The sequence below is a fragment of the Salarias fasciatus genome (assembly GCF_902148845.1).
Source record: "Salarias fasciatus chromosome 7 unlocalized genomic scaffold, fSalaFa1.1 super_scaffold_4, whole genome shotgun sequence".
Taxonomy (NCBI): Eukaryota; Metazoa; Chordata; class Actinopteri; order Blenniiformes; family Blenniidae; genus Salarias; species Salarias fasciatus.
Window position 1 is genome coordinate 16,943,419 of NW_021941229.1, and position 18,486 is coordinate 16,961,904.

General features: G+C 41.6%; 1 protein-coding gene across 1 annotated transcript in view; it reads left to right on the forward strand.

The window, feature by feature from the left end:
- The window catches only part of hcn1 (hyperpolarization activated cyclic nucleotide-gated potassium channel 1), a 65,040-nt gene that overhangs the window by 22,023 nt on the left and 24,531 nt on the right, over positions 1-18,486 (forward strand). The window contains exons 3-4 of the mRNA XM_030085463.1: positions 6,283-6,444; positions 16,538-16,756. Of these exons, the coding sequence (XP_029941323.1) occupies positions 6,283-6,444; positions 16,538-16,756 (381 nt within the window). The remainder of the gene's footprint in view (positions 1-6,282; positions 6,445-16,537; positions 16,757-18,486) is intronic.

Genomic DNA, 18,486 nt, shown 5'->3' on the forward strand with positions numbered 1-18,486 from the left:
GGGATAAGTCCGCGTGTTAGAAATGTTTTGTTTTTCTCACAGCTAAATCAATATCCGGAAGGACAACTGAGGATGCGATTGTGTTTTGTAATCTTTCGTCTATTGTCTACCCACCGATAGATCAGAGATAAGATGCAGTCGTGCGAAGTGATTGGGAATCATGTCTTAACTCAGTATCGAGGGTTTTCTACTGAATATGTTTACTTTATGTGCATTTCAGTGATACTGCTGTCATTCTTTACTTAAGCTGCATTTAAGTAGCAGCGGAGTGGATGAGTGCTGCTGCAACAATTACTTAATAAAAGCAGGATTAGCTTATCAAGGATCTGATTACTCTTCCTTGGAGAGCACGCTTTGCCGGGCACACACAGTACCAGCACTGACGAAATAATGCCCCCTTCTTTAAAGTGTTATTTTATTAATAGATCACTGCTTGTTTTCTGCCCGTTTAAAGATCCGATTGATCAGTACCTGCCTTTTAATTAAGTCTCTGGGTACAAATTACTGTTGGGCCTCATTACCTAAATGTGTTCGCTAAAGATTCAGCAGAGTTGTTAATGTGGACTGCATTGCCACAGTTTTTACACCACTCTGACATGACGGAGCGGGCTTGTTCTCTTCCTCTTCTTGTGGAGTCTCGTCTATTCTCGTCTGTATTATAAACAGATCTGCAGACTGATTAGCTTCTCAGAGCATACAGTTTGTTGCCCCAAGCTCCGAAATAATGCCAACTCCATTTATGTTTATTTATTGCTGAACTATACTTACATCAACATGATTACACAGTGCACAATATAGTCACATGAATTAGCATTACTTCCAGCGTGCTGCTCATCTTTGAAGGTGAGTATAGCTTTGGAAATAGAATTCCGCTTTGAGTGTTGCACATTTATGCTGCTTTACATTTTTTTTTTTTCTGGTAGACTGAATGTCTCGCAGCTAAAAAAACTTTATTGTCGGAGTTTAGTAAAAGGAAGACATCAGAGGAAAGCCCCAGACTTGCCCTGTCCCGGGGATTTCTCATTACATGATAATATGATTTTTCAAATCCAAGTTCAACTGTAATTTTGTGATTAAGGAAAACCAACAGAGATCCAAAAGGAGATTTACAAGACGATGTTAAGCAGGAGAATTCCAGATTTTCCTGGAAGCAGTTTTGTCATCCCTCAATGTAATAGCCAGTGGTGGATTTAATCCCCTCAAATTAGTCCCATGCTAATCCCCACTAACCTCAAACAGAGGTCACTCATGTCCAATTTGAAGATGCATAAAGAACACTTTGTAATTGCATGTTCGAGGCCCACAGCTTGATGATGAGTAATTCTCCTGCATGCTCTTTTTTTTTCTTTTTAATGCACATCCGATTCAAAATGTCAGCCTGAAGTATACATCAACCTGACAGTCTGCAGTCACGTAAAGCTCATGTGAAGTTCACATGAAACGCATGTCGGATCGCATGCATGATTTCCAGCGAGGCACACGGGCTTTCTATTATGTAAAATATTGAAAACAATAATTTGACTTCTGGTTGCTGTATTATAACTGCTTCTCTTCTAGGAATATCTTTGTTTATGTAATCATTTAATACCTGACAGGTTGTTTTTGTGTGTGTGTGTGTGTGTGTGTGTGTGTGTGTGTGTGTGTGGTGTGTGTGTGTGTGTGTGTGTGTGTGTGTGTGTGTGTGTGTGTGTGTGTGTGTGTGCTCAGTGATAGTTTTGAATGGATGCACAAATGTGAATATGCGGCTTGCTGCTGGGACGCGGCCAGCATCCGACTTTGTGCCGCTATCATATCACATCTTGGCTGTTTGTCTCTGCTGTATTAGTGGATTATGCTGACCTATGCCCCGGTCCACAGTCAAATTTAAGCTTGATGCACTTAATTCTGAGCTTATATTTTGCCGATGCCAGCTGAGAGCATTGGCAGCGCTTTTGGCTCTCTTTCAGGGCCACCTTGCCAGTGGTCTCGCAGTGTATGAAAAGTTTATAGTGGCCGTACATAAAGTCAGATCATTAAAGAGGACAGGGAATTGGTCTTTTGACTGGATAGTAGAAAAGAAGCTGATATTTCACAGAAAAGGTGCAGGATCAGACAAGCCAGGTCACGGTCACAAAATCAAATCAATACTGACACAGGAAGAGCTCAGTTCAGACCACAGTGCTGCACAAATAGTCTTGGATGACAGCACAGAAGTTAAGCTGGATGGATCCTGCAGCTTTGACCATGCGGAGAGGTGATCACATTGTGAGAGATTTGTTCAGTAAATCTGATGTGGAAAACATCTCCAACTCACTTCTAAAGTGCAGTAAATGAGACTCGTGCATCAAATCTATAAAAAAAAAAAGCTCCCGCCCGTCCATCTTTTGTTCCATTCATGCAGTTCAGGATCACAGGGGAGCCGAGTTAATCCCGGCTGACTGGTTGAAGGCAGATTACACAGCCTGCAGATCACCAGTCCATTACAGAGCAAACGCAGACAGAGGCAAACACATACACACTCACATTCACACCTGTGGGCAGTTTTCTAGTCACCAATAACCTGGAGTATCCTGCGAAAATGCATGGACGCCCAGGGAAAACATGCAAACTCCATAAAGAGGCCACATGAGGCTAGAGCGCTAAACGCTGTGTAATTGAGAGCATTTCTATCTTAAACAAGTGATGTGCGTTTTTTGAATGCTGCAACTTGTAAAGAAAAAAAAAAACAGAAACATGTTGAAGCAGTTGAATTGATCTACAGAAAATCAGCATTGACAAACTTATTAACATTTTCCAGCTCTGTAGCCCTGAGTGCGGAGCGCCTCTCATCGAACCCTGGCCGTAGCAAGAAGGCCGGCCGACTTAATAACTGGTCTGCAGTGCAAGATGCAATGACCTGATGACAGATGTAGTAGAAACAGGTACAGTTTAATCGTGTTTTTACATCTAGAACTGAATCTACTGAAAGAAGGCAGCCTGCTGTCTCCACATCAGTGATCAGAGCTCATCTATGATCCTAATATCCACATATTTGGATGTGAAATAATTTGACGTCTAGAAGCTTCTCTTCTGACAAAAACCCTGAACAATCTTCTGTTTGGATTCAATCTTCTTTCTGTGGTTTTATGTATCATTTGTTTGAGTCTTACTAGCTAATTATTAACATGAAAGGGTCAGACACACTTAATTACTGGATCTTGTGTAGTCAAGTACAAATGCACTGAGGTTCATGGTATCATGACTAATTAGAGATGTGACGATGAAAAATGTAAATCATGACATAATGATGATCACTGTCATGGTTGTCAGGGGATTTGTCACCATGTTCCAACACACACACATTTCCTTCATTGTTTTATTAGACACTGGCCCTTTAGTTACTTCAAACACACACACTCAAGCACGCACACACACACACACACACACACATTTTATTACATTAGTAATAAAATTAAGTGAAATTAAAAATTCAACAGGAAAACAAACACCAGCCTGAAGTAAAATAAGCCAGGAAAAGGTTGTAAAATAGTAAATGACGTTGAATAAAACAGCTGAATTTAAAACAACGGGAATGTAAAACATAAAAAGTGAAATAATAATGTAAAAACTCTTGTGCTATGTGCAGAAATGTTAGGTTTAACTGTATTTATTATAGATTTTTTAAGTAAACAAAATCCAGGTAAAATAGGAAGAAAACATAAATAGGATTAAGTAATATAGCTTCAATGCATGAATTATATTTTAGGTTTTGTTTCTCTTTCACAGTAGGTTTTGTTGTGCAGTAGGATTCTGTATCAAAGTGAGGGTTTTAGATTTAAACCAAAAGAAAGATGTCGGTTCTCATTTATTTGACCCCTTGACATGAAATCTTTTGTCCTTCTGCAAGACCAAAAGTCCTTGTAGAGTACATCATCTCTGTAGTGCTGGATTAGGGCAGACTCTGGCTGATACAGGAGGCTGTAAGTCTTTTATCGATATTTAAAGCTGTAGATCGCAGTTTTAACCATTAGACTGTACACCTCACTTTACAGTTTCGTCCTGATCTGTAAACAGAATCAGGAGATCTTGTTTTTTGTTGAATAATTTGTGCCGTACAGTGTTTATCCTGGATACCTGACCGCTGATCCACACCTGGAGCCTCATTCAGTCACTGCACTATTAATAAACCACTACCTTGGCGCTCCGAGCTGCCACTAGTAGACTTTTCAAAGCCGTGCTCCAGAAATCCAAACCCAAACAAACCCCACACACTGCGTTAATGACTTTCTACATCTTTTTGTATTTCGCCTCCCTGACTCAGCATGACCCAGAGGTCACAGAGACTTTACAGCAAACTAAAGCAGCTCCTGGATCTGCTACCTTTACTTCTACCACTTTGTCGGGTTGTGCTTAATGAAAGTGCAGCCAATCGATCGCACATTATTCATAATTCAGAGATGGGCTCAAAATGTTGCTTCCTGTTAGCAAGATCTCCAGGACTGTGTGCCTTTACTTACATTGCTATCTCCCTGCCTCTGTTGACCTTTGCCCTCTGTCTGTTGATCTGTCCTGTTATGTCATCAGGCTGCGACGAATGTAAATATACACTCGCGCATGTGAAGGGGAAAGTGAGCGTCGCGCCAAATTAAGAGTACAGATGCAGGCAGCCGGAGATACCGGGCGCTTTGAGAGCGCCGTCCTGTAAGCGAGTGGCTAATTTTAGCGTTTGAGGGCAGAGCGCTGTATCCCCCCGTGGATGAGACGAACCCCAGAGGGATCTGAGCATGAGCTCGGGCTCTTGTTCTCGCCTCTGTTCTGTGTGTGGACACTGTCCTTTGTGCAGGAAAAAAAAAAAAAAAAAAAAGGTTACAGGACAGTCACAATGGACCGGGGTGGGGAGAGGAGGATTCAAAGAGCTTTTAAAACACCTGGGGTTGGGTGGGAGTGTAACGTTGCATACAAATGGAAAGACTGACTCAGAAATGTGGCAGCGTGAAGCCCGTATTCCAGCTTGATTTTGATGAAATAAAACTGAAAAATCTGAAAATTATCAGTATATCCCAGAATTCAAAAGAACAGGAAGTTGAATAATCATAATAAATGCTCTCAATTTCCATTCTTCTCACATAAATTCTAGATTTTTAAAGGTAGCAGGTGTTATTTATTCAGTTTCCTGTTCTTTACCATTACAGAAACAAAGGTTGGTCTCTTGTTTTTTTTTCATTTTTCTTACTTTTTGTAAAAATCATATAATTATATTGGTGAACCAATTAAACTGCAATCACACTCACTGATGAGGATATCGGGTAATTTGCGATTAATGTAAAGTCGTTAACCTAAAATAGATAGTAATTACCTGAGGAATATAATATCTCAATTCAACAATCTGGGAAATGGGGCGGATTTATTATGCAAAACGGACCAATCACCAGTTGTGTTTTTCCACACTTTTTTTTTTTTTTTTTTTTTTTTTTTTTTAGAAGGAGGAATTGAGCTTCAGTGTGAGAGAGATTAAGGAATAAGCAACCTGGAAATAAGTAATGGGGTTCGCATGCTAATGAGAAGCGCTAAATTAGAGCCACGACCAACCAGGCGTGAGTCAATTCTCCTCGACCAGATCGGACGTAAATGAAACCGCCTCTCGCTGCGCATGTGCTTACTCACCCCCGCTGATGACTTTCTATTCTCAAACTTTCCTCTTCTGAATTAAAGAGCCACACCAGGTGTAACACTTGTCTGAGCACATGGTGCAGGAACACACACACACACACACACACACACACACACACACACACACACACACACACACCAGCTAATTATTCCAGAGGTCCGCCCTCCCTCTTCCTCATTCATCTCACTCGCTCTGTATTACCGACTCTGAGCTGCATGCGTGTTTCCTCCACTGGTCAGTTTGTTTTGGAAAGCAGCCATGTTGAATTATGCACAACTCAACATCTGTGAGTGCAGAGATGCACACACACACACACACACACACACACACACACACACACACACACACACACACACACACACACACACACACACACAACAGGCTCACCATGCCCTCAGCTTCAAAGGTGACTTTGTACTTTTGTGAGCGTTTTAAGTGTCTTTTTACTCTTTTTTTTTATGCCTTTTTTTGTTGTTGCTCTGAAATACCAGCACATTTGATATTGTAAATGTACTAAAGATGTAAATTCAGACCATTGTCTCGTTCAGTTAAAACCGAACTTGTACTTGGTGTGTTACCGGAGTCTGGGCGGACGTCGAGGAAGTCTAACTGAACTCTCCCTCTTTTTCTCCTTCTGTGTTTCTCTCCGGCAGATTTTCCATATGACCTATGACCTGGCTAGTGCTGTGGTAAGAATATTTAATTTGATAGGGATGATGCTGCTCCTGTGCCACTGGGATGGCTGTCTACAGTATCTGGTGCCTCTCCTCCAAGACTTCCCCCCTGACTGCTGGGTGTCCCTAAATGGTATGGTTGTAAGTATTGCTCTTTTTTTCTCCTTCCTTTGTTATTTTTGGAGTCGGGATTGTATATCTAATGCGGTCTTCCAGTTGAACGTTTGCTGAGCTCGACTTTCCGAGCTTGTCGTTACAAATGAGGAAACACTTGCTTGTCAAACTTCCCATTGAGCCCATGTGCGGTGTACAGTGATTAAAGTCGCAGATTTACCACTACAAGACATGGCTGGATCAGGAAACAATGGATTGTAAATCTCTGAAGTTTATTTCTATCCATGCAACTGTTAATTCTGGCTGATTTTTTCTTTTCTTTTGGTAGATTCAATCAGTTGTAACCAAATTGAAGAAGAGTATTTTCTTTCTCTCCGGTCGTTTCTCAAACATTTCTCACCGAGGTTCACCGACGGCGTCATAACGTTCGCTTTTATCCAGTCCTCCCCGCCACGGACATGACATCTGATAGGCGCCTTCCTTCCACCCGTGGTGGAGTCTCCCTCTTGTCCTCCTTCCATCAGCTGTGCATGAGACGAGCCGATGAATACGCCAGAGGATCATGTGTTCGCAGTGTTATTGTTGACCACGGAAAGACATGCGACGGCACTAGGAAACACTTAAGAATGCTTAAAAACTGAAGCGTGAAGTGTTTCCATCTGAGGCTGACAAGATGTGTATAGAGAGGATGCCCTGTTTGTAGTTTATGAGTGTGTCTGTTACTTATTTTAGCAATCTGATTTTGTGACAAGTTTTGTCCCAAAAAATTTTGACTTGCAGAGTTTGTTTCAAAGTAAAAGCTTGTCTGTAGCTAAACACAAAGAATCTATTTTTGCTGTCTATAACTGACATGTAAACATCCTGGACTTGTGTTGTCTGTTTTTTTTAAATCCAGAGATATTGCCTTAAATTTTATTTCAGTAAGTCGATAATTTTGATGTGAAATTCACAGAAGTAGGTGTTGTACTAAAGTGATCAAATTAAACTTGATATTACCATTGGAAGAAAACTACTCAAGGAAAAAACACTTTATTAGTGCTTTTTTTTTTCTTTTTCTACATGTGTAGAAATGGTTCCCACTTAATAAATGGCAGGACCTGCTGAAATACTGTAAATCAAGCTCAGTAAGAGTTTCCCCGCTGCCATCCAGTGTGAACCTCACTGTGACGCTGTGACAGCTCTCCTCTGTGAGCTATCATTAGAACACAATTAATGATCATGATGGGGAAAAAAATGCACTGAAATCTGAGTCTGTTGGGTAAAAGATGAGAGTGGGCTTGTTGGTGAGCTTCAGCGAGCTACACTGTAGCGTAAATACGCAGAGACTGTGAATTTATGTAGATTATTAATAAAACAGCGATGCTGTTTAAACTGCATGTTTTTAATTACCGCATTTAAAAGCACCGTGTGACAATTTTCTCTGCAGTTTTCACAAAAAATAGAAACAAATCCGACAGAAGCAGCTGCATAAAGTAAAGTTTGTTTTTTTTTTTTGTTAGATTTGCGTTTGCATGTTGATACCGAGGCCCACGTTAGTTGCTACAGTTCCAACTTCTCACAAATCATATTAACTAATCAGTCATAACATTGTTTACTATTATTATTACTTGTGAGTTTTCCTACCTGATCTCGGATAATAATGAAGGTATTTTATACCGTACTGTGAGAAAACCATGAAGACGGCTTCTGCTTGTTGTCCACTTCCCTCGACCTCCTCGGGTTTGATTTTTTTTTTTTTTCTTCCAAGCTATGTTTTACTGTATTTGTAATCCTTCCTTTCTTCTTCTTGATTCGGGGTCAAGCGGACTGCGGTCGCTCCTCTCGGAGTGATGTGATAGTGTGGAAGTGTGCACAAGCCTCCTGGGTCACGCTGATTGTAAATGCTCGCCTGTAGAAGTCTTCTGCCCGCGACGAACATCCCTGCGCTCCACATGCACACTGACTGCTCAGAGGCATCGGGCCCGAGGTGCAAATGTCAGCCTTCCTCAACATCACAACTTTGTATTCCACTCCCTATTTTTGCTGGGAGGCGATGAGTTGCCCAAGCGAGTTCGATACCAGCGAACATGTGTTATTCATCCAAACAGACATTATCCATCTCTGTTTGCAACACACAAATTTGCATCATTTAATTTCAGTTCAGTTCGTGCACAAAATTAGACAAACACAGAATTTTTTTTTAATGTTACTTTGATCACGATCTCATTCATATTTGAATGAAACTTAATTATGAACAGCTCGTTGCATTTGTACTGCGTGACGGCTGCTCTTGTTCACAGCGAATCGGAAACGTTTCCTTTTCTTGTATGCAAATCAATATGAAAGGGAAGTGGTGTAAAAGGTTAATTTGCAGCCCCCTGTGTGGCAGGATCATTTGCGCCGCAGAAAGCTTGAGCCACAGACTGCGAAGGGCCTGTGAAGCAAAGCAGACTGAAATGTGTGCTAGAGATGATGATAATTAATCTAAAACTCTTTCTCTTTGTTAGAATGAAACAGTTAAACAAATATCATCAATCAGGCCTCATTAAGCTATGTGATCCAACTATATTACATCATTTAGTTTATTTTACTATGAAGATAAATGTAAATTATGTGCAATCAAGATGTTAATTTGAAGCGGCACTTGTGTTATAATGTCACATGAATGAGAAGTCACGGTTTTGCATGGGATCAAATGTTCGATGGGGGGAAAAATGTCAACAAAGGTCATCTTCCTTGGGGCGTTCTTACTTTTTGATATCAGCCAACGGAGCCGTCTCCGAAAACGAGCAGACATTCAGAACAATGGGAGCGCATAATCATTACACGAATTTATTTCATGCAAATGTTCCCGTTGTTTTTGTGCTAATTTGTCTCTGTTTTTGTGATGACTCACGGCATTCATCAAACCGAAATATGCAGAGACTTGTTTTCACAAAATGCTCCATAATAGCTGTAAATCATGCGGCTTCTTAACGTCCTCCAGGAGACATATTGGAAGTAGGGGGAAAGAAAAATGTATAAGTGACTGAAAGCATACGGCAGTGTGGAGGATCGGTTCATGAGCGGAGAGCACAGTGTTACTGCCTGTGATGTGCTAGAATGAGCAATTCATGGAGTCGTCCCGGTGGATGGCTGCAGCGGCGGAGGCCTGTGCGCTCACTCCGGTCTGGCAAATCCAAAGTGATAAGCCCGGCCCACATGTGGGATCCCTCTTCTCACACCATCACAGTGCATTAACATTCATAAGCACACACAAAAACACACACACGCACAAAATCTTGATAAGATATCATTTCTTGGGCTTGCTGCAGTGTATAAATACATCGCGTGTCCGTCCGACGTTGCCTTCACATGTTGCGCCGGCGAGCCGCGTCCGCTTTAAATTTGGATTGCGCCACTTTTTTTTTTTTTTTTTTTTTGTTCTCCCGTTGTCTCTGTACTTTGTGTCTCCAGCTGTGAGGAGAAGAGTGAGGCCAACGAGGACTGCAGATACTGCTGAGTGGCGCAGTACAGGGTGTAGGGCCGTTATCTTCTTGACTAATGGCCTGAGAGTAGCTTCTTACTCTTTAGAGGCTGCATTTACTTAATCACCAGACGAGATAGTGCTGCTATCGCTGTGTTGGCTCAGGTTAGCGGGTGATGGGCCGCTGCGTTTGTCCACATGTACCACACGAGGACATGTGTTTAGGAAGCATGTGTGTTTTAACGAACGTGTGCTTGCTGTTCTCAGCCGGCCTCGCATCAGGAGAGAGACGACTGAGCCGTACCCTGCCGAGTATTTATGTCTCAGAGACGATTAGAGGCAGACAGATACTGTAGGTAGACACGCTCTATAACAGAAGAAGGAAAAAAAAAAAAAGAAGAAGTCCAGTCTCCCTTCAGCATCAGTCACCCTTCTTTGCTCCTTTTATCCCAGGACCACCCACTATATTTCCATCTATTTCATCCCAGCCCCCCTGAATGAGTCACTGCCAACAGCCGGGCTCAGACCGAAGTTTATGAATTAATCAGACCTTTTGTCTGTCCTTCTTCACATGGCACTTCCCTCAACAAGAATGCACGGCTGTCAGTAAAATGTAATCCTCTTGCGAACAGCTTTTTTTTCTCTATGGTTCTAGTTTGTCGTTTGGAGCCGAGTGGCCTTCCGGTGGTTAATTAAAACTATTGTGTGTTATTTTTATTTTTTTTTAAGGAACTGTGGTCTTGTCTGATAGTAGGACGGTTTAATCTCACCATCGTCAGTTTTCCTCGGTTGAAAAAAAAGGACACTTGGAAAAAAAGAGATTTACTGCAGAACCATACAGACACAAGATGACGTTTGTACTTAGTGCTTTAGTAATTTCAAGGACTGCAAAGGGATCAAGCTTTCAGTTACAGCTGTAACTTTCTGCTTTCTCTGTGAAAGGCTGAAAGATGTTCACGGCCAGGAGGAAAACAGAATAGAATGTTGCAGAGGCACAAGCCTGGATGTGGTAAACAACACAGAGCGAGCATAAATAACTGATCAGCCGGTGATGATAAGGATCTATTTTAATAATCAAATGACAGTTTTTTATTCTTTTTGTGTGTGATGCGAACTCAAGGTGATCTACATGTTCTCGGGGAGGTGGTTGTTTATCATCTGTTTCTGTGTTTTTGTTTGTTGAATCTATTTTTGATGACTACCTTTAATATTTTAAGGCATCGATTGGATTTTAGGGAAAGTATTAGCCCTGTTAATGCAGTTATGGTGCCATTTTTGCTCACAAGCCGGCACAAGCAGTATGTCATCTTTCAGAAATGTATTGTGCTGGCTACTACTATCACTTATCATCTGTTATATCTGTTACAGCATTTTATTTTCAGTAATTTCTTCCACCACAGACTATGCATCAAATCATCCATTTATGCTGCTTTGGCCAACTCAGGGTGAAGGAGGACTGCAGCAGATTCCAGTACAGATTCTGGATTGAATAGAACAATTTACAGTCACCAATTATTAGTTTCAGTTACATATTTTAGGAAGGAAGGAAACCACACACTTTTGTTTGCACAGCTGATGATTAAGAAATGAAAATGAACTATTGGTACCGTACTGAACTGCACTGCTGAAAAACCACCCAGAGAGAAGAGAAATAATCTTATGGGGAGAAAACTGCTAAAACCCGCATCCTTCTTCAGGATCACTGGAAGTGATAAGCAAAAATACCACATAGTGGAAGACCTCCTCCTGCCAGCTCTGAGTTTAGTGACCATGCATGCCTGCAAACCCCCAACTTCCTCACTTGTGTTCAAGCACTGCTGTGCCTTCTGTGCACTCCCAGGGAGAACAGCTTGTAGTTTGATTATGTAATTGGAAAAATGAATATTGTGCATCACATTTTTTTTTCCCCATGCAGGGACAGCTTGTCGGGTTTTAGAGATTTATATGACTGAGTAATTAAAGTCATCAGTTAATGTGGATGTTCTGCTCATTCAGTTACTTTCCTTCTAGATGTGGATATAAGCACACAAGGAGAGGATACACTGAAAAAAAGAGAAATTTAAAATGAGAAACCGCTTGTTGAACCAAAATTTTGAGCGTTGAAGACTGTGGAAGAAAATATAATTCACACATGCACAATCTCACATTTAATATATGCTGCAGTGAAACACAAGGAAAGCGAATGAATCATTGTGTATCTGAATACACATGAGAAATAAGTCAGATTTGGAGATTAGCTCCATGAGCACACTGGTGTTGTTGAGGGGTCAAGTGCTTTTATTTATTTTAGAGAGGTGCTTTGCATCCTGTTCGCCTCACAGTTCGTCAGTACCAACAACATCCAACGCCTCTGGGTGACTCTCAGCGCTGGTGAATCATCCGTAGCCTTCTCGGTCACATAACCAGTCACATCTTGTGTGAGGGAACTGTTTGAGACACGATTTTGTGACTAACACGTCAAAATGATGGAGAGTTGTTATCTGTACAGGCTCTCTCTCTCTCTCTCTCTCTCTCTCTCTCTCTCTCTCTCTCTCTCTCTCTCTCTCTCTCAAACACATGGCTCACTCAAATTAGACAAACTTTTAGAATTGCTGATATGTTCACAATAGTGCGGAATGGGATTTGTTTTAATGTGAATTGTGTGAGTTGGCTTTGCTCTGCTACAGAGCTGCTAAAAGATGAATATGCAGCCTCTGATGTGACTTGTTTTGCTGCATCCAGAGCTTAATTATATTTGGGGGGGGGAATAGCTGGATGAATTGAATGCATCTGCTGTGTTAGCCACATTTATTAAAATCTGGGGGGATTGCAAAGTTCACAAAAAAAACTACTCTGGAACTGGGAACTTTCTGGAGGAAGTGCGTCAATCCAGCAGTGACTCACTCTTCTCACGGAAAGCTTTTACGACATGTAGCAACCAAAACAACCAGGCAGTCTGGATGAGTTAAAGCTCTCAGCTCTGCTTTTTCTTCCACATTTCTGTTTTGTTTATTGGAGACTTCTGATAAAATGCACAAACATTATTACAGCAAAGCTAATTCATAAATGCTGGTTATATCCCCGTCGAATGAAGCTGCACTGAAAGTTTTGCAAATGATGATAGTTGTAGAAACAATTACAAACTGCAGAAATATTGTTCAAAGGAAATTAAGCTTCAGTTGCTGCTGCAGTTTTGTCCCCTGCTCACATATCCCACAGTAATCCTCCACAACAGGCTGTGTCTCTGGCATCCTTTGTGCTGCATAAAAGCCTTTCCTTCTATGTTGAACAAATACTATACGAGTCACAGAGATTTGAGAAAACAGCTGGAATTCTTTTAGAAAATCTGCTTTGCTTTGATGTAAATTTAATTCAGCACTAAGGTCCGTAATCCGAAAATCCAGGAATATGGATGGACACTTAAACAGATGGATTTTTTTCCTCTTCTTTCCCGATAGCTGTAGAAGACACAACTTGTGAGTTCGCCATCATTACATATTCCTACAAGTGTCGCTGCAGGATAAAGTCAGCGCCTCTTTGGGCTTGTCAGATTTGTATCTGCAGTTTTTTGCAAAATGTTCCCATGAATACATGAATAGATAGAATAGAAATCTGATAAATAATAACTGATAAATAATGGGAGCTTCACTGACTAGATGAGCTTTTCACCACATAAACAGCCTTATCTGTCTCTGTTAAATTCCAACTGCAAAATCAACCAATTAGTTTTTTGGGGGAAACTTCTTCAGTGAATTAATCCATTGGTAGATAACCACACAGAGAAGGTCGAAGGTCGTGCTCTGGCACCCACGGTGCAGGTTTTCTGGACTATGGGAGGGAACCAATGCACACACAGGCAGAACATGCAAACTCCTAACAGGCATTCGAACCAGGATCTTCTTCAGAATGGTTCTGTATCAATCAATCACCATATCTAAACTGTATAGATGCATTTACTGTAACACTTTGCACAGAGGGTTCAGTTTCTGACATTTTATTTGAAAATCTGCACCGAAGTCCCCCGCATGTTCTCAATATGAGCAAACATCAGATTATGAAATGACATCTGAACACCGCAGCACACTCTGATGCAGATCCCCGAGCCCTGTTTTGACCCACACGGCGATGCCCCGCAGGCATTTCCTCCTGGATCAGCTTATCTGTGTGCACCAAACACGTGCGAACGGCAAACAGCGAAAGGTGAAGTGAGTCACTCCAGTTTGTGTGATAACATCTGGCAAAAACTAGATTTCTCTGCTCCCTCGTGCTTTGAAAAAATGTCAACACAAACACTGCGTGGTGTTGCTCGGTAAACAGCCGCCCACCTCCTCAGCCGCACGCATGTGAAATGACATGTAAAGCTCCTGGATTCGCACATGGCATTTCATCATTTCAGTCGCCCGCAGTGGATGCTCGGTGTGTGAAAAGATAGAAAACAACAGCTGCGGGAATTCAGCGGCGGCTGCCTGATATTTCAGACGCCGTTTTTGGTAATGACTCCAGTAATGTTTACTGTAGAGTATGTCGGCTCTCTACGTTTCTCTTTTTAATCAAAACTCGGTATTCCTTCGAATTGGACTTCATTTGTTATTAAACTGGCAAGTGTAATAATCGCACATCTTCTAATCAAGTCTCTGGAACAAACAGCTAATCAGGATGGAGATGTGAATTGATGAGTCATCCAAGGCAAATGATTAGCTGTAAATTTACTCATTTAGTAAAATGCCAGCCGATGAACAACACGGAGTCGTGCAGAAGGGGGGGGGGGAACGGCATGACAAAACGAGTTACAGCGGACATGATGGGCTCTGGAATCACGTGGAACTACGCCCGCTGATGGAAACGACAGAGATTAACTGTATTTTCCAGAGGCTTTTATATGTCGTTCATTAGCTGTTCTGTTGTGGGTGCGAGGAGGAGCGCTTCGTCAGCGCTTCTCGTTTGCAGAGGGTGGAGCCACTGGAGGAGTCGGCATCTTGGCTGTGGAGATGAGGCTCGTACTGTGGAGCTGTCGCGTTTGTCTCCAGATCGGAGCTCTCTGGGTTTCACAGATGTAGACCCTCAATGGGCTCCCTCTGTTGCAGACTGCGGTTTTTACACATCCCCAGGGAAAAGACGCACATTTGACATATAGTGTATTAATGAGGAGTCTAAATCCTGCGGCTCCGACTCTCAGACACGACTACAGCTGAGACCAGTATAAGTCGCATTAAGACTTAGAAAATCTGAAATGCAACCAGAAAGCCATTCAAGCCTTTTGTACTGAGATGCTAAATGATTAAAAAAAATGTTTTTTACTTTACTGAAACCATGTAGTTTGAGAAAAATAATCAAAATTTGTAAGAAATTCTACATCAGTTATTAATTTGTGTGAGGCATTAGCTTTTTTTTGTAGTTTGGATAGATGAAGGACTAAAAAAAACTCAGAGGGAAGTGATTCTTAATGACATTTCTAATGGACCTTCCTTCAATAAAGTGTGAAAAAAAATTGCCTTAAAGCCAAGATATGGAATGAATTAATTAGGAATTTAACCTCTTATGAAGCACTTCGCATACTGGTGATGCTCAGACCTTTGGGCTGTGTCACTCCAAATGGATGCTACACTTTTTAAAGTACAAGGAAGAGAAACAACGGTTCAAATCCTCGGATTTCCAGCCCTCGCTTGCCTCGCTGTGAATATTTCAGAGCGTTTGAGATGCTGTGCCACAATAAGACAAGCACCCTGAGGTCAGTCTAAGAAAGATATACTGCCTGTTTGTCCCCTGAGGTTTTGTGTAGGATGTTTTCTTTTAGATCCAATATCAACCACGAGCAGGATGAACCCTGTAAATCTGCAGAAAGAATTCATAAATCTGACATGACCACAAGGGATCGTGAAAAAAAGTCCTTTAATGTATCGATGCCCCCTGGCACGTCTTGTCATAATCTATTTATGTTGCGTAATGCATCAGCTTTGCAAAAAGTATCGTGGAACATGATCTTTTTCAAAGGTGATCTGAAGTTTGCTGCTGTTCTAGATGCTTATTTCTCAGTCGCCGTTGACCGATCAGATTCTCTTCAAACAGCCCTGCTTGAATAATGAAGACTCAACATCAAAATGTCTGCTGCTAAATCCTGCTCGACACAAAACCGAGCATCCAAGCTTGAGATATTATTGGACAATTGAAATCACAGACCATGCACGATTAGAGTAACCTGGAACCTGGAATCGGTCACTTAGAGCCGTACCTCTGAGAGTCAGACGGCGCTGCGCTCTTCTCTCTGCACACTGCGATAAAAGACGTCCTGGGCTTGATGGGAAACCATGACTTCTGTAAACAATGCAAGTGTCTGGTTTTGTTGTTTTTTTTTTTTTGGTCCTTTTGAGAGCTGCTTTGGTCAACAGAGAAATGAATGGAGCTGGGCAGGTCCCGGCAGACGGAGAGCAGAGAGGGGGGGTAAAAAGGTAGAAGGCTCGGTCACTCAGTGAGGGCATTAGGGCTCTGAGGCATGAAGAGGACGCCGGCTGAATGTTTGGTTGAGGTTCAGCGATCCATCAAAGGAAAGCCTGGCCTCTCCATCCTGCCTGCTGGAGGAGAGCCTCTCCTCCACACCTTGCCTCGCAGTAACTCCCCCCCAACCCCTCTCTTCTGTCTCTCCCTCTCTTCCCCCCCCCCCCCCCCCCCCCCCCCCCCCCCCCCCCGTCCTCTCCGCAGAACGTTTCCTGGGGTAAGCAGTACTCTTACGCCCTCTTCAAAGCCATGAGCCACATGCTGTGCATCGGGTACGGCGCCAGGGCGCCCGTCAGCATGTCTGACCTGTGGATCACTATGCTGAGCATGATTGTCGGCGCCACGTGCTACGCTATGTTTGTGGGCCACGCTACGGCTCTAATCCAGTCGCTGGACTCCTCGCGCAGGCAGTACCAAGAAAAGGTAAGAATCTCAACGGTGGAAAATACAAGAATAAAGTTAAGTTTTTGTAATACAATTGGTGATCGTTTCACAAAAGGAAAATCCAAGGTATGACGTACAAATCATGGCTGTTTCAAAGTGAGTAATGCTAATTAGCAGTGGGATGGTTTTCATTTCAAGTTTTTCTTCTTTCTGACTGAACAAAGTCCTGCACACTGAAGGCAGCCTTAAATAAATTAGGTCCTCTCTCAGCGGCTGTGCGGACCTGTGGGTTGAGCTCTCACAGATCAGAATATCCGGAGCGATGAGTAGGAAAGAGGATTTTCTCTCTCGCTGGCCCCCCCTCCCTGAGGTTGAAGAGGTCTGTGTCATGACCAGCCACCTTATAGTCTGCTGCACGCTGCCAGTAAACATGTTTTATTCTTTCCTTGCATTTCAGTCACTATTACATCATTATATGTTTTTTTTTTTTTTTTTTTTTTTTTTTTTTCACATGATTATCCAGCATTTGAACCGAGCCACCATCTGTGATCCCGCTGAGGGGCCTGGGCAATTCCCAGAACACCCGGCTGTGACTGATGTGCTTTGCATTGGCACGCAAGAAGCCTAGTTTAACTCCCAAACTTTTGCCCGCGATCATGCGGCAGAATTCGATGTACACACACATTATAAAGCAGGAGATTAGAGTCCTCGGCGGTATATCTGGATCCTCCTCCGAACACGTTTGTGATTAAAACGAAGAGCTGACCTTTAACTTATGTGGTAACAAAAAAATGATGTAAGCGTGGACACGCAGATTTAAAAAGAGCACATATAGAGTGTTCTGATGTAAATGGCTGGTCAAATAAATAGTATTTCACATGATGCCGGGACAATGAGTCCAAGCCGATTACTGGGAATTATTAATGACTGTGTTATATTTACAACCTGAGCTCACCTCACAGCTTAAACATTTACCAGAATTTGCCATACTCGACTAAAGCTCAAACATGTATAAGTTACGCAACATTGTTTACATTTTTGAGGAAGGCTTTCATTTATTGCGTAACATATGAAAGCTATAACACTACAAACATGTGCAGTTATGTATCAGTATCATAACGCAGTGCAGACGCATCCCAAAATATTAGGGAGTGTAATTATAAAGTTGTTTTTTTCCCACTATTTAATTTGCACTGTAAAACATGTTTATATATCACACATAAAGTGAAATACTCCAAGCTTTGCTGTTAAACTTTTGCCATGTCAAAAAAGTACAGTATGTTAATATGTTGTTATTAGTGGTGGAATTCAATGAAAAATGCTTCCATTACTAGTAAATGCATTTAATCAAATGTCAGTATTTGTTACTGAAGAAGAGATTTTGAATTCAAATTGATTTAGCTGTAATATTAAAACCAGAAACGGACTTACATACAGTATGTTTCTACCACAAAATCTGTTTATGTTTTACTTTTATGAAAGTTTCAGTTCAGTGAGGAGGATTGAAACACGTTTTGAAAACAAATATCCAAATATCTTTGGTATATGGAGAGATGGTCACAGAGAAGAAGATAACATTCTACTTTTTATTTAGTTTTCTGAAAATTGTCCTGGTTTAATGATCAGAAACCAATATTTCTTAAATGCTCATGTGAAACAAATAGAAACAACAAATCCTCACAGTTGACAACCAGCGATTAAAATTATAATTCTGTGATTAATCAGTCAACAGTCAAATGTTTAAGCTCAACAGAAAATGATATAATGCA